This window comes from Astyanax mexicanus, chromosome 24 (genome assembly GCF_023375975.1).
Source record: "Astyanax mexicanus isolate ESR-SI-001 chromosome 24, AstMex3_surface, whole genome shotgun sequence".
NCBI lineage: Eukaryota > Metazoa > Chordata > Actinopteri > Characiformes > Acestrorhamphidae > Astyanax > Astyanax mexicanus.
In genome coordinates this window covers 27311515-27326973 of record NC_064431.1, presented here as the reverse complement: position 1 = coordinate 27326973, position 15459 = coordinate 27311515, and the positions used below count along the sequence as shown (strand labels likewise).

General features: G+C 41.8%; 2 protein-coding genes and 1 long non-coding RNA gene across 3 annotated transcripts in view; 2 read left to right on the top strand and 1 right to left on the bottom strand.

Moving 5' to 3' along the window:
- Positions 1–15459, bottom strand: part of LOC103029679 (solute carrier family 2, facilitated glucose transporter member 9-like) — a 1095244-nt gene that overhangs the window by 5356 nt on the left and 1074429 nt on the right. The window lies entirely within an intron of this gene.
- The window catches only part of LOC125787359 (uncharacterized), a 759343-nt gene that overhangs the window by 650328 nt on the left and 93556 nt on the right, over positions 1–15459 (top strand). The window lies entirely within an intron of this gene.
- Positions 1–15459, top strand: part of suclg2 (succinate-CoA ligase GDP-forming subunit beta) — a 164558-nt gene that overhangs the window by 56160 nt on the left and 92939 nt on the right. Inside the window, exons 3-4 of the mRNA XM_022682374.2 lie at positions 10743–10842; positions 11773–11863. Coding sequence (XP_022538095.1) covers positions 10743–10842; positions 11773–11863 — 191 coding nt within the window. The remainder of the gene's footprint in view (positions 1–10742; positions 10843–11772; positions 11864–15459) is intronic.

Sequence of the window (15459 nt, the reverse complement as noted above, 5' to 3'; positions counted from 1 at the left end):
CACCAGGAAGCTAAGCTCACTCGGCCTCAACACGCCCCTCTGCAACTGGATCCTGGACTTTCTGACGGGGAGACCCCAGTCAGTCCGGTTTGGGGGCAGCACCTCCAGCACCATCACACTGACCACGGGGGCCCCCCAGGGCAGTGTCCTGAGTCCTCTGCTGTTCACCCTGCTGACTCATGACTGTGCTGCAAAACACAGTTCTAACAGGTTTTCGCCGATGATACAACCGTGCTGGGTCTCATCACCAAAGGCGACGAGTCAGCATACAGAGAGGAGGTGCAGCGGCTGACAGACTGGTGTACAGTCAACAACCTTCACCTGAATGTGGACAAGACAAAGGAAATGGATGTTGACTTCAGGAGAGCACAACACACCCACTCTCCACTCAACATCGACGGGTCCTCTGTGGAGATTGGTAAGAGCACCAAGTTCCTTGGTGTCCACTTAGCAGATAACCTCACCTGGACCCTGAACACCAGCTCTACAGCCAAGAAAGCCCAGCAGCGTCTCTACTTCCTCCGGAAGCTGAGAAAGGCCCGTCTCCCTCCACCCATCCTCACACTCTTCTATAGAGGGACCATTGAGAGCATCCTAAGCAGCTGCATCACTGCCTGGTTTGGGACCTGCACCGTCTCTGACCGCAAGACCCTCCAGCGTATTGTGAGGACAGCTGAGAGGATCATCGGCGTCTCTCTCCCCTCCATCACGGACATTTACACCACCCGCAGCATCCGCAAAGCAACCAGCATTGTGAATGACCCCACTCATCCCTCACACGAACTGTTCTCCCTCCTGCCTTCGGGAAGAAGGTACCGCAGCATCCGGTCCAGCACGACCAGATTCTGCAACAGCTTCTACCCCCAAGCCATCAGACTCCTTAACTGCAGAGACTGAACTGATGGTTTTTCTGTACATGCAAACACACTCTTACCCCACTTACCCCAGAAAATGGAAAGCACTAAAAACCCTACTACCTCACTGGACTCTATTGCACACTGTGTAATAGAGTAATTACTACCTCACCTGGTCTTTTTTGCACACTGCAAAATTTGCACACTGTCTTGTTATTTATTATTCTTTGTCTGTATGGTGTTGTATTGTCTGTCTGCACTTTTGTACTGTTGCACTATTGTTCTGTCTACACTGTGTTTATGTGCACCATGGTCCTTGGAGGAACGTTGTTTCGTTTCACTGTGTACTCTGTATATAGCTGAAATGACAATAAAAAACACTTTGACTTTGACTTAACACCACTAACAGGATTGACCTCTTAAGAGTGCAGCATTCAGCTCATTACAGTGAGAAATATCCCATCCATCGGGCACACATCCTCAGTCTATGCTCAAGCACTCTGAACAGTGTTCAGCCTCACTCTCAAGATAACACCTTTTGGTAACTCTGGTAAAGCCTGTTCCCATTTGAAGTGCCTTTGATTGGTCACTGTGTTTCTCAGTCTATTCAGTTCATGCAGCTCTCTGGGCAGAACTGGTTCTGATATGGTTTGGTTAGTGTGTAGACCTGCAGGTGTCATCCCTCTGCTGCTCATCCCTCTGCCTGGCTTCAGCTGCTGAGTGACAGACTGAAGGCTTTCCTCCCAGCACGGTGTGTGTAGCTGTCATGCAGGAAGATGGATGGCATACAAGGTTACCACCAACACCAGCCTGAACAAATGAGTCACACACACCCGCACACCCTCTTATTATTCACATATGCTCTCACACACTCTAGTTTTAATATACAATACACACACCTCTCCAGCTCCTTCGCAATTTTTACAGAATTACAGAAGCAATGTAAAAAGCATTTGCGTATGATGATATACAGCTGTATGCAATAGTTCAGGCATCTCAGATGAAAAGACATGGTTTGTTATTTTTGTAAGTGAAGATGAAGTCATTCAGATATGGGCACACTCTTTCAGGTAATCAAAAAAGACTATCAAAAAGTGACAATAGACCAACTAAGAGACACTGAGAAGGGCCATGAGGGACCAAGAAGGACTGTGACCAATGGGGGGGAAACATGGAGAAAGCCAAATGGGACGAGGAAAGACAGTAACCAACAGAAACACAAAAATGCTGAAAGAAAACAAAAAAGACCAATGGAGAGACACCGAAAGAGTCTGGAAGCGACCAAAAAAGACAGCAATCTACCTGTAGACACTGAGAGGGCTCATATGGAACCAATAAAGGTGTTGACCAACCGAGAGACGCTGAGAAGAGTCAGAAGGGACCAGAAAGGATTTTGACACACAGAGAATCTGAGAGACACAGTAGTAACCAACCAAGGAATTTTGAGGTCTGGTACCAAGAAAGGCTGTGGGGGCCAAAGGGGACCAAGTTTAACAATGACCAACAGAAAATCTGAGCAACATTGACAGGGGCCAATAAAGGCACTAAGGGAGGCCAAAAGGGAGCAAAAAGGTCCATAACCAACCTAAAGATACCAAGAAAGGTTGAAAGAAACTAAGAAATACTGTCAAAAAGTAGACACTGAGAAAAGCCAATGGGGACGAGGAAATTCCATGGTCAATCTAGGGATACCAAGAGAGATTAAAAGGGGCCAAGAAGGAAAGTGACCTACAGCCAAACACCAAGTGAGGTTTTAGGGGATCGGTACATTCTTTGACCAATAGAGAAACTCTTGAGAGAGGCCAAAAGGGACCAGGAACCAAGGCTGTGACTGACCTAGAGACATTAAGTGAGGCTACAGGGCACCAAGAAAGACCATGACCAATAGAGAGACACTAAGAGAAGCTGAAAAGGGATAGGTAAGACACCAACTAACAGTGACACTTGAAGAGGCCAAGTGGGACCAAGAAAGACCATAACCAACAGAGACATTAAATCAAGGTTAAATGGAAACAAATTGAACAGTGCAGAGACAATGCAGAGGGGCTAAAAAGGACCAAGAAAAAAAATGTGATAAATCTAAAGACATTGAGAGAGGCAAAATGGGACCCAAATGACTGATCAACAGTCAGACACTAAGCAAGGCCGTAAGTGACCAAGAAAGTCCATGACCGACTGAGAGAGACTGACAAATCAAGAGAACATTAAAGACTGTTTTTCAACTGCTCAAGAAGCTTGGTTTTAAAAAGAAACGAACCAAGTTAGACACTGGTGTACTGAGGCAAAGACAGAGATAGCCAGACAGACTGTGACAGATCAAGGGATGCAGATAATGATAAAGAGCAACCGTGACTGGCCAAGAGATACTGCGGCAGACGAAGAAGATGCTAGAAAAGACTGTGACGGGACAAAAGAAAAGCTAAAAGCGATGAAGAGCGAACAAGAGAGGCTGATACAGGTTGCAGGAGAGGTTGTGATGGACTTAGACTTAGGTAGTCTTAGACTGTCTGACAAGCCAAGACAGTTCATGACAGACCAAGAGAGTATAAGACAGTATAAGACTGTCCACAAGAGGCAGAGAGAGGCAGAGGTAGACTGAAATCGCAAAAAGATGGTGACAGACCGAGGAAAGAAAATGCAAACTGCTAACAGGCAAGACAGTCCATTACAGGCTAAAAGAGTCAGTTAAATAGATTTGTAAGCCATTTTAGAATTGTACTTCCATTATTCGCCATCATATCAGGTACAATGCTTCATCCGACATTTTCTGGAATTCCCAAATTTGTTGTCTTCATGGCTGTATGAGATTTTCTTTCTTGTTTGTTGTCTCAAGTGGTCTTTCTTACCATTGTCTTCCTATATTTTCCACTCCGGTCTTTCATCTGTGATCAAGCTGAAGTGCAGCAGGACTTTTCTGGGCGCACACACTCTTCAGTTTAAGAGCACCGGGCTCGAACACGGCGCCACTTTACAGCTGAGAGCTGGAAGTCATTATCGGGGAATTGTTGCCGCGAGCAGGTGGACAGCTATAACAAGGCTTCCGCCGTCAGCCGCATGGTGACAGTTGAAGTTGAGACGGAACACACATTCGCGCATATGACTGGCCTGGGCATCCTTGTCAAACCCTGTTCTGTTTTGCGAGGGGAACATTGTGAGGGGATCATTAGATGCTCTGAGGCTGCTTCCTGTCTGTGTTGTACCTGGTATTATCCAGACTGGTGTGTGTGAGTGTGCGAGTGTGTCAGCGTGCAACGGCGTGTACGGCGATGATCAGACAGGTCAGGCTCCCTCTCTCTAACGGCTGTCTGTTTCCTGTCATCTGGCAGCAAATTAGACAGACGTGGTACACGCGGACTCTACCTGACTGACGCTTCAAAACAAACACCAGCAGGGTTTATGAACTCACTTGCAGAGACTTCACACACACACATCGCTTATAAGTAAACAGACTAAATTGGGCGTATAATGTTTAAATGCAGTGTAGCGTTCCAGCGTAGGTGATAACGTCCTTAATTTCCCCTTGTGGCCTCAGAGAACCTCCATCCAAGGCACTCGTTCCTTGCTATTTATAAAACTAGTAATGTGGGAGTTTGACATCAGCGACTGTCCGTAAAATTTAATAAAGATTTCTGACTCTTTTAGGGTAGCCATTGCCTTAAGGTTAGAGAAGTGGGCTCGGGACTAGAAAGTCAACAGTTCAATCCTGGCAGAATATAGGCAGAATATGAAGTGAAGGAAGATTTGTTTTCTTTTTCTTTAAAATTCTTGACCTTAAATGCTTGTGAACAATGCACTCAGCCCCCAATTGCTCAGTTGCAAGATTTGGTACATGCCACCATTCTAGCAACTGGTGCTTGTTGGAGGTATGTTCATACCGGAAATCCTTGCACTGGAAACAAAGAGAGAGAAATGAGGCAACACATTTAAGCACATTTGACAATTTTAAGAGGTTCCTCTTATATCAGACATTCACAATAGGTAACTAAGTGCACCATCATTAGTGCACATTAGTGTTAGTAAAGTAGATAAAAAACAACCCCAGTCAGCAAAGTGGAAAGGGGAAGGTGCTTGACCAAGGATGAGATGGAAAATGCTAAAAGAAAGGATTCTGCCAGTTTTCATTTTTGCAACTATAAGAGAGGTCCACAAAAGACTGCAGGCACTCTAAACAAGAAGGTTTTTAAATGTTTGAAATTGGTTTTCTTACATAATATTACCTAATATCTCTGGTAAGAAATAGCATTAGTGTCCTTAAAAGTTGGTTTTGTGACCTAGCATGACTAACTTGACCATGGCCAAGAATGTCAACCAGCATGATCAAATGGTTTGACGAGCAAGACCAGGTTTAATTACCATCCTGGTCTTACTATAAAACCAGCTTAACCATCAAACTCCATTGTAAACATGTGCCATGCTGGTCTAGCATTAAGCTGGATAACGAGACTAACCTGTTTCAGGTATGTATTTTTTCGCCTCAACGACCAGCTTTTTCACCACCTTCTTCACCATCTGAGACCAGATTGAGACTATTTGAAACCACTACCAGCCAGCGCCAACCTATTGAAATGTATGTTTTCCATAATCTTGTTACATCTCCATTAGCTTGGTGCTAACAATGTCAGCAATATGCTAAGAGACAAACTCATGGACAGACTGGAATATCCCATCCTCCCTCAAACAAATTGCTTGATTATTGAGCGTGTGTTTGGAGCAAGTTCTTCTGTTCTGTCCCGTCTAGTTTAGTCTTTTTTTTAGCTGGTCTACATTTTGATTTGTTTGATTTTAATTATTTAACTGAACGTAATTTAATAGCAAGTCGAGCATCTGCAAAGCATCTGTACTAAACCAGCCGTTTCATAATTGCTCATTGATCTTCAGTGCCTCAGAGACGCCTTTGGAGAAATCACCCCGGCAGGTCTAGGAACGGCAGGATGTAAATCCTTCGTTTCAGATCTCGCCTCATTGCACCGAATTTGAGCGAAGACGATTACCCAAATATGTTCAAATAAGATCCAGTGATGCCTTCCACCAATGCAGTGCTTACCTGAGGATGTGATTTAATTAAGTAGGACAACTGCTCTAAGTTTACGTTGGTGGATAAAATTATTGGGACTCTTGCTTATTCAGTGTTTCTTCCAAAATCAAGGGTAAAAACAAGGACTATATTTGTGTTGCATGGGTGTTACACAGCAAGAGGATTGCCCTCTGATACTGTATAGACTTATATAATAAGTAAATATATAATAGTAGAAATAACAGCAGCCACATTTAGGCTGGGAAGTATGTAACAGATAGCCTTGATCATTCCACTTGTGCTATTTGGTGGAAAAACTCATTTAAGTCCATTAAAATTGCATGGATTTTGAGGCTGCTGGGAAATGTCCGTGGAATGGTAGTCTCAGCATTATGACTCAATAAAAATGAGAGGGCAGTGGTCCCAGTGCCAGCTCGGACGCTCTAAGCTCTGCATATTGTTGCTCCCCTGCAGAAACCTAGCAGTTTTGCTACAGAAGTAGCAAAAAACTGTCTTAACAGTCAAAGGAAGTCAGTGTAAACGACTATTTTCTAAGTGGAAAGTGCAGATAAAAGGTTTTTGCATGGCAGTATGGTACAACAAGATTATTCTCTCGGCTAAAACATCTAAGACCTTACGACTCCTTTAGAAATTAATGTTCTTTAATGGTTCTTTGAGTGGTGCCATAGTAGAACCGTGTTTGGTTCCACAAGAACATCACTGACCATCAGTAAATTTTGCATTTCATTTGCAAATCAAGGGAGCAGAGTCTGGAGGAAGAGTGGAGAGACACACAGTCCAAACTGCTTGAGGTCTGAAGGTGTGAAGTTTTCACCAATCAGTGATGGTTTGGAGAGACATGTCTGTCATCTGCTGGTGTTGATCCACTGTGTTTTATTATCAAGTCTAAAGTCAGTGCAGTTTTGTTTTCCCACAAGATCTTACAGCACTTCATGCTTCCCTCTGCTCACAACTTTTACGGAGATGCAGATTTCATTTTCCAGCAGGACCAATTGGTCTTATATAATATTCAAATTTTCTGAGACACTGATATTTGGGTTTTCATTGGCTGTAAGCCATAATCATCATCAATAAAAGAAATAAATGGTTCTAATAGATCACTCAAACTGAATTACTGAAATAAAGTAATTTTTCAGTTATATTATTTTTTTTTTAGATGTACCAGTAGTTAGGGTGGCTGGCTTGACAGCAAAAATTCACATCTCTCTATGTCAATGCTCTTTCTATCCTATCACCTATGGGCAGCCAATCAGGGCAGAGCTCATTTGCAATCTGTATGTCAGTGAGTTTTTTTTTTTTTTTTTTCCTTCTATAGCGTAAATAGCAACGAGTCACAAAGCCAAGATCCCTTTATTTTTTTCTCTCTCCCTGTTTTTCTCTTTTCTGCTTCACTCTCTCTCTGTCCTCTTGCTTACACTTCTCTCTCTCTGTTTTCTCTCTCCGTTTCTCCCTCTCTTCCCCCTCGGCTGTATTAGATATTAGTGGCGGTCCCTGCAGGGCCGTGTAGGGACAGCAGCAGCAGCGGGAGACGGAGGGACAGCGGTGAACTCAGCCGAGTGCTGCTGCTGCTGCTGCTGTCTTCGGTAAATAAGCTTCAAATTCATTTGAGCTCATTAATTGGAAATTGCTTGCCCGGGGATTTCTATGTTACCCCAATTACTTATGATGCGAGTGGAGATGTAGGAACATGTTAATTTTTCTTTGTGTCCTTAAGAAAAAGAGGAGTGGAGTTGCCTAATGATGCTTTGCAGAGGGAGAAGGAGGGATTGGACTGGGCTTCGGCCGCTTAGTGGCTCCTGAAGCTTTAGCTGTGTTTATGTGGTGCAGGACGATTTGCAGGGCAAACCATAGGATAAAGTGCAGGATGACTTCTTTCCTTTTTTCATTTCTTTTTTCCTTCTTCATTTTTACACATTTTTGTCATTTCTTCTGTACTTAATTTATTTTTCTTTTATTCCTCATTTACTTCCTTCTTTTTGCCCCCTAGTCTCTTTCTGTCCTTATTTTCTTCTTTAATCTATTTGTCTGGATTTTTACTGTATTTGTTTCTCTCTTTTTTTCCTTATTTTCTTCTTTCATCCTTTTGTCTGGATTTCTTTTTTTCGCCTTATTTTCTTCATTTCTTCATTTCTTTTGTCTGAGTTCTTTTTCTCTCATTTTTTTCATTGCTTTATTTGTTCCTCCCTTTCATTCTTCCTTCTTTTTCTGCCTTAATTTCTTGCTTTTTCTTCCTTCTGTTTTTTGACTGTCCTTTTCTTCCTTTCTTCCTCCCTCCCTTCCTTCCCCTTATTCCTTCAATCCTTTATTTGTTCCTTTTGTCTCATTTTGTTTCTCTTTTTTTCCTTCCTTCCTTCCTTCCTTCCTTAATTCTTTCCTTTTTTTCATCCTTTATTCTGCTTTTCCCCATCATTTCTTTTTCCCTCCTTTTCATTTGCTTCTTTGTTACATTTTCATCTTCCCCCTCCTCTTTTGATTTTACTTGGTTTATTTATTCCTTCCTTAGTTTTTTCCTTAAATGAATCTTTAACCTTCTTTCCCCTGGACTTTTTTCTGTATTTTTGTCTTTTTTCTGTCCTTTCTTCCTTCCTTCTGTCATTTTCTTTTCCACCTCAATCCTTAATTATTTCCTTTATTTCTTCCTACCTTTCTTTGTTCCTTTTCTTATTTTCTTTCTCCTTCCTTTCTTTTCTTTCTTCCCTTTTTGTCTGTTCTTCCTTTCTTCCATTCTTCCATCTTTTCTTTTTTTGCTCCTTTCTTCCTACCCTTCTTGTTTTTTTTTTCTTTCTTTTTTGTCTCTTTATCTAAGGTGTGCTGTGCATGTTGATGGTGTGGATGATGAAATTAGTATTATAGCTGGATGTTTAGTTTTGGTTATGAATAAACATAGAAAAAAGCAAGAAGCAAGAGACTCTGACTCTCTCTATCTGCTCTCCCTACCTTTCTCTCTCTCTCTCTCCCTCCCCCTTTCTCTTTTCTATTAGCAGTGTATCTGGCTGATCTGTGGTAGGATCATTGTTGTCCAGGCCGTGCTGAGCTTGTTGGGAGCGAGTGTGACGGGCTCTCGATGTTCTTTTTCTCTCTCTGAGGAGCTGCAGATCTCCGCTCCAGACAAAACCGTGGTTATGTTTTCCGCCGCAGTATCGCTCCCAGATGAGCCCCCATGATTCCTCGTGCTCCCCCTGCCCTCCAGTCAGGCTGTCTCTGGAAAGCCGCTGCAGTGGACTTCCTCGAGTGGGCTTTTTGAGCTCGGGCACGAGCCGAATGCTGATTCCTCTACTCTTTCTTAACAACCTGAGGACTTGCTTTGCATTCGCTAAATAAATAGCCTTCTCCTGCCTTTTTATGTATACTTTTTATCTTTATCTAACTGATCTCTCTGGATCTCCAAGCATCTGACCTCAAAACTGTGGGCTTCATATTTTATTTAAAGCAAACCAGGTTTTTACATTTTAGAAGATCAGAAAATGACCACATATACACAATGCTTTGCAAGGAAAACACTGAGGGGTCATATTATATGCATGATATATGTTAAAATGCCTGAGGACACTCCTTTTAATGAATGCACTCAGCTATAGGAGGTGCACCAATTGCTGAAACAAATAGATGGATACACATGAATCTATTGGTTCCATGACTAATAGAATGCATGGGCCAACTCAACATTAAGCTGTGGAGCAGTGAAACTATGTTCTATGCAATGAAGAATGGCCTTTTTTTATTGAATGCAATCAAATCCTTGCAGGTGTACAGGTTCCAAATGGCATTTTGTTGCACATTTGCACCCGGGTGTTGTAGCTTGGCCTACAGATCCTGCACACTTATGTTGCCAAAGCTGGTGTTTCATCTGATACCATAAATGATAGATTTGTGATAAATCTGGTGACCCAAAAGGCAGAGAAAGTATTATAACCTTGGAGAAACATTCCTGGGAAACCCTCGCTGTGTTCTGCAAGATATCCAGGTAATTTCACTTAGCTGTTAGTGTCTCTTGTATCACTACTAGGGGTGACTGCCTGTCATATGCAATGGCTCCTAGGATCATCTCGTCAGCAGTTAAGGCAGTTTGTTGCTTGATCCACTAGATTTGTTGTTAAAGACAATATGGTTCCGATTTCATTAATAGCTGAAATGTGTACCTTTTAAGGATTTAAACATACCAGTTCTGCTTAAAATCCTTATAAACCTTTCCTAACCTTTAAAAAACTATTTTTTTGTGGTTTATAATTTCCTCCTCTGCAGCGCCGACTGTGCTATAGGTGTGGATGATGTGTCTGTATACTTTGGAACTCAGACATATCACAATATGCAGATCAGCCAATCAGTAATACCACCCCCTTCTGCTGACGTCCAATCATCTGCGTCTCACCGCTATCAGAGGCACATTGCTTCTGCTCTGCCTCTAAATCCCATACATCACCTAGTGCCCCTCCTAAACTCAAAAACTACCCCTCCCATTTTTTTTTTAGCCTTTTTCAAATTTGAGCTAAGGGTGGAGTCAGCTACATTTCAAGGAGTTTAGTTAATCTTTAAAGCCTGTTAATGGCCCAATGCACTATTATGAGTGCATTGTAGAGGCATGTCTAGCGATCAGCTGTCTTTCACCTAGAGGTACACTACCCGAGTAGTGTAGTCCTTGGAAGCCTTTTTATCGGGTAGCACTGGGTAACATTTCTTATGCCCAATTGTGGCAAGATCAGACAGTTCCAGGTCCCTGTTCCAAATCTGTTTGTCCGTATGTTCATGCAAGAAGCTACACCAGCCGTCCATCAGCTCATTTACTACCTGTCACACTGATAACAGACTGACCTAATAATGTCCTCTCGTTCTCTCTCTCTCTCTCTCTCTCTCAGATGCTAAAGAGATTGTTCTGAAGGCTCAGATTCTGGCAGGAGGTCGGGGTAAAGGAGTCTTTGACAGCGGCCTGAAAGGAGGTGTGCACTTAACCAAAGAGTGAGTACACCACTGACCCACACTCTTACAGACTCACTTGTCATTCTGCCTGTCTCCATCCCCCACTTTCTCTCTCTATCTCTCTCTTTCTCTCTCTCTCTCTCTTTTTTTCTATTTTCTCTATTTTTCTATTTGTCCAAAAGTTTGTAGACCCCTGAGGGGCTCCAGGTGGTCCAGCAGGCTGAGCGCGGCCAGTATGATCAGGAGCTCATCGGTTTGAAACCTGTTCATGTAGCGTGCCATCAGCTGCCGGACCCCTGAGAGAGCACAATTGGCCTTGCTCTCTCTTTGGGTGGGTACAGTAGATGGCGCTCTTTCCCCTCATCACTCCTAGGGTGATGTGGATCAGCACAGGGATGCGTCTGTGAGCTGATGTATTGGAACGGAGTCACTGCGCTTTCCTCCGAGCGTGATGTGATGCTGTTCGGCAAGAGGCGGTGGCTTACTTCACATGTATCGGAGGAGGAGGCATGTGCTCTGTTGCTAGTCTTCACCCTCCTGGTGTGTTGGGGCATCACTAATGATAGGGGGAGTCCTGATGAGTGGGTTGGGTAATTGGCCGTGTAAATTGGGGAGAAAATGGAAAAAAAAAATTATAGACCCCTGCTCCTCTTGCTGTATTTATTATGAGATCAATAGTCTTCATAGGACGTTTGGGCTCTTTAGTAGTAGCAGTAACAGCCTCTACACTTCTAGAAAGACTTTACTAACAATGTTAGAACATGGCTGTGAAGACGATTTGATTGCATTCAGCCGCAAAATAGCAGCAGAAAGGTCTAATTGAGGTTATTGAGGTTGGATGATTTGTTGTACCACTCCAACTCCTTCAGAAGATTCGTGATGAAGCTACCACATCAACATGCAGTGCAGGATGCCCTAAAAACATGGTATCTGTAATTACTTATTTCTTATGGTACGTCTCTGTTGCAGCCCTGCAGTGGTGGGCGATTTGGCTGGCAAGATGCTCGGCTTCAACCTGACCACCAAGCAGACCCCTAAGGACGGCGTGAAAGTAAAAACGGTGAGTTGTTCATTGTTCAGCTGCTCATATACCACTATTCAAGCATTTAAGACCAGACATTTGCAGCCACAAACTTAAATGTATTTTATCAAGATTTAGTAGCACGTAATTGTGAACTGGAACGAAACAACTGAGCTGTGGAATTTCTGCAGCTCCTCCAGAGTAGAGCTTAGATTGTGCCCAAAAAATCCGGCCCGACCCAGCCCAAGCCCGTGCACGAACCCAACCCAAACCATGAACTGTCATTATGAGCCCGAGCCCGATACCACCGATCCACCCTATAAACTGGCTGTTTTCGGGCTGTTTGAATGAGCAAAACATAATCAGAATTATGTTTATTAACTCTAACATAAAAGCATAGAACTATTATTTAATTAAAGATTTTTAAGAACAGCTACACACAGTGCTGCAAGTCAAACACGGAGGAGTTCACGTGCGCCCAGAACTATGTGATTATAACATTTTTCATTATAGTTTAATTTTATTTTTTTTTAGAGTGGGGTTTCTAGTTTTTATTAGTTTTCACACATCTTATCAGAGAGTTGAAACTAAGAAACAAACAAGAGAAAAAGAGAGAGAGAGAGAGAGAGAGAGAGAGAGAGAGAGAGTTGCGTGTTCTGGTGTATGAGCTACTCACAGGTATCTCCTGTTTCTCTTTCATCTCCCTCGCACTCATATTGTAATCCCATACATAATTCTGCAGTTTCTCAGTGTTTTCTGCCGTATTTTGCGGCTAGCGCGAGCGCTTTAAACAAGAACTATCACCACGGACCACGAGGTGCTGCACGCTGCCGCTGTTGTGCCGAATCCGACTCCCTGCTGAATCCGACTCCCGCTTCGAGAACAGAATCGGCACAACACCACCCTCTGTAAAACACCGGGAGTGAAGACAGCGCTTATAAATAAATTAAAAACTAAAATGAGAGTATTCTATCAGTAACTTCAGTTCGTTTTAGTTTTAGTTTTATAAACACACAATACAGTTCCAGTTATGTTTTTTTTCTTTTAATTATCATTTTTATTAGATTAATTTAACAAATGTTTTTTCACTTTAAGTTTTCGTTATTTCGTTCGTTTTCATGAACAATAATAATTGGTTACTTAGCAACATTGTGATTATCACACCAGAGCTGTATATAAAATAAAAAAATAAATAAATAAATAAAAACAGGTGCCTACGTCTCGGACTCATTTCTGGAGCCCGACCCGACCCGGCCCGAGATATGAGGTGGGAAATCTCGGCCCAGGTCGGGTTTAGGCAGAGAATCTAAGCTCTACTCCAGAGTGACTGTTGGCCTTGTTTTGGCTGCTTGCTCAGTCTGTCAGTTCGGGTGGTCGGCCATGTCTTCGTAGGTTTGCAGTTGTAGAATATGTTTTTGAGCTTGGGATTTTTTTATATAATAAGTACAAAAAAGTTGTTCCATTTTATCACTCTTTAAATATACTGATTAATAATAATGTGGCTATAAGAACACTTTATTATGCACTATAGCATAATAGTGCTTAGTGTACTTTAATCTACTTTCTTTTTTCCACTAGGGATCTCTCTAGCCTGAGGCGCACATCTTGTTGTCTGCTGTTGCATTAAATTAATGTCCGCTGTGGTCACTTCTAGGATGCGAGGGAAGAAACTTTGTTAGTTTTATCTGTATTTTATTTTTACTTTTTACTAATAAAAGAAGGACAAAAGCAGAAAGTAGTCTGTTAGAGATGTGTGTGAAGTCACAGGTCATCGCAATACATAAAACATGTGTTTCTAATAACAGTCAGGACAGACAAACACACACACACGCTCACACACACTCTCAACTCCTCGTCTCTCTAACAAGCCTGCGTATCATTCTCATTTACTTTGACTTATTTCTTTTTTTTTTCTCTCCATTCTTTTCCTTCCTTCTTTTTCTCTTTCATATATGCACACACATCTCCTCGTCTCTGCAGCAAAGGAAAGGAAACACACACACTTCTGTTCCTACATTTGCAGGTAATGAAGACCTAGTCCCCCTTAGCCGCTAGTGTTGCTCATTTCTTTGCTGCGTGACCTTTTACTCGCTGCTGCACTTCTGCTGGAGTTGAAGAAAAGGCTGAAATGAACCCTGCCGTTCTCTGTAGCGTTCCTCCACAGCCAAGGAAAGCGAAAGAATATAGAAGGAATGAAGCAGACAGCCTTCATTTTTCCACAGGAATGTGCTGATTTTATTTTTTTTTCCCTGTATTTATATTTGCTACAGTAAAGACTAGTATAATTAGGCCTCTCATATTTGTTAAAATAAAAATCTGTTGGTTTATTTTCTTCATTTTTGTTCAGCTGTTGACAATGCAAAAAATCCATTGGCAAAAACTAGACAAAGTAAATGTAAATTATGATGTATATTAGGGCTGTGCCATATCGTATCGTACGCGATAATATCGCCAACATTTTTGCATATCGTGAACGATATTATGTCCTGAAATATCGCACTGTTCTCATTTCCCATTATATATTTACTAGAGACAGAATATATCTGTCCAGTATCATTCATTTTACTTCAGTTCTGGATATATGGAGATATTTGAAGTGCATTATTATTAGTATCATGACATTCTGGATCATTGACTTCTGTTACAATCTGATAAAATTCTTGTATTTTTTTTATATTTCAATTAAAGGTGTGCCATGTATCATATGCAATATTATTTATGTTTTAATTGAATGTTTCGTCATATCGCCAATAATATCGTTATCGCAAAAATACCATGAGTATCGTGATATTATTTTAGGGCCATATCGCCCACCCCTAATGTATATGCTTATATTAAGAAATCTGCCAATTGGGTAAGCAAATTTTTCTTAGGAAGATTTTCTAAAATAACGAAACGCAAAGTCTCAAAATTATTGGAGTACGCCTTAAATCAAGCAAACATTCCATATAATAATTTAAACGGCTTAGTTGCTTAATTTTGTGTAAAATAAGTTGAACATTTTAAGTATTTTTTGCATTATAAGGCACACAAAAAAATATATATATATATATGTATGAATTCTACCAGGGTTTAAGGACAAAGGTTAGCAGAGAGCTAGCTAAAATTAACTGTGAGCTAGCTAACATACTAACATTAGCAGTGAGTTAGCTAACATTACCGGGGAGAGAACTAAGGTTAGCAGAGAGCTAGCTAACATTTGAAGTGAGCTAGCTAACAATACCAGGGAGAGAACTAAGGTAAGCTGAGAGCTAGCTAACATTAGCGGGGAGCTAGATAACATACTAACATTAGCAGTGATTTAGCTCCATTACCAGGGAGAGAACTGAGACTAAAAGAGAGTTAGCTAACCTTAGCGACGAGCTAGCTAACATACTAACGTTAGCTTTGAGTTAGCTACTTTACTGGGGAGAGAACTAAGGTTAGCAGAGATTTAGCTAACATTAGCGCAGAGTTACCTAACATACTAACGGTAGCTGTGAGTTAGCTCCATTACCAGGGAGAGAACTGAGGCTAAAAGAGAGTTAGCTAACCTTAGCTGCAAGCTACTTAACATTCTAACGGTAGCTGTGAGTTAGCTAACATTACCAGGGAGAGAACAAAGGTAAGCAGAGAGCTAGCTAACGTTAGCGGGG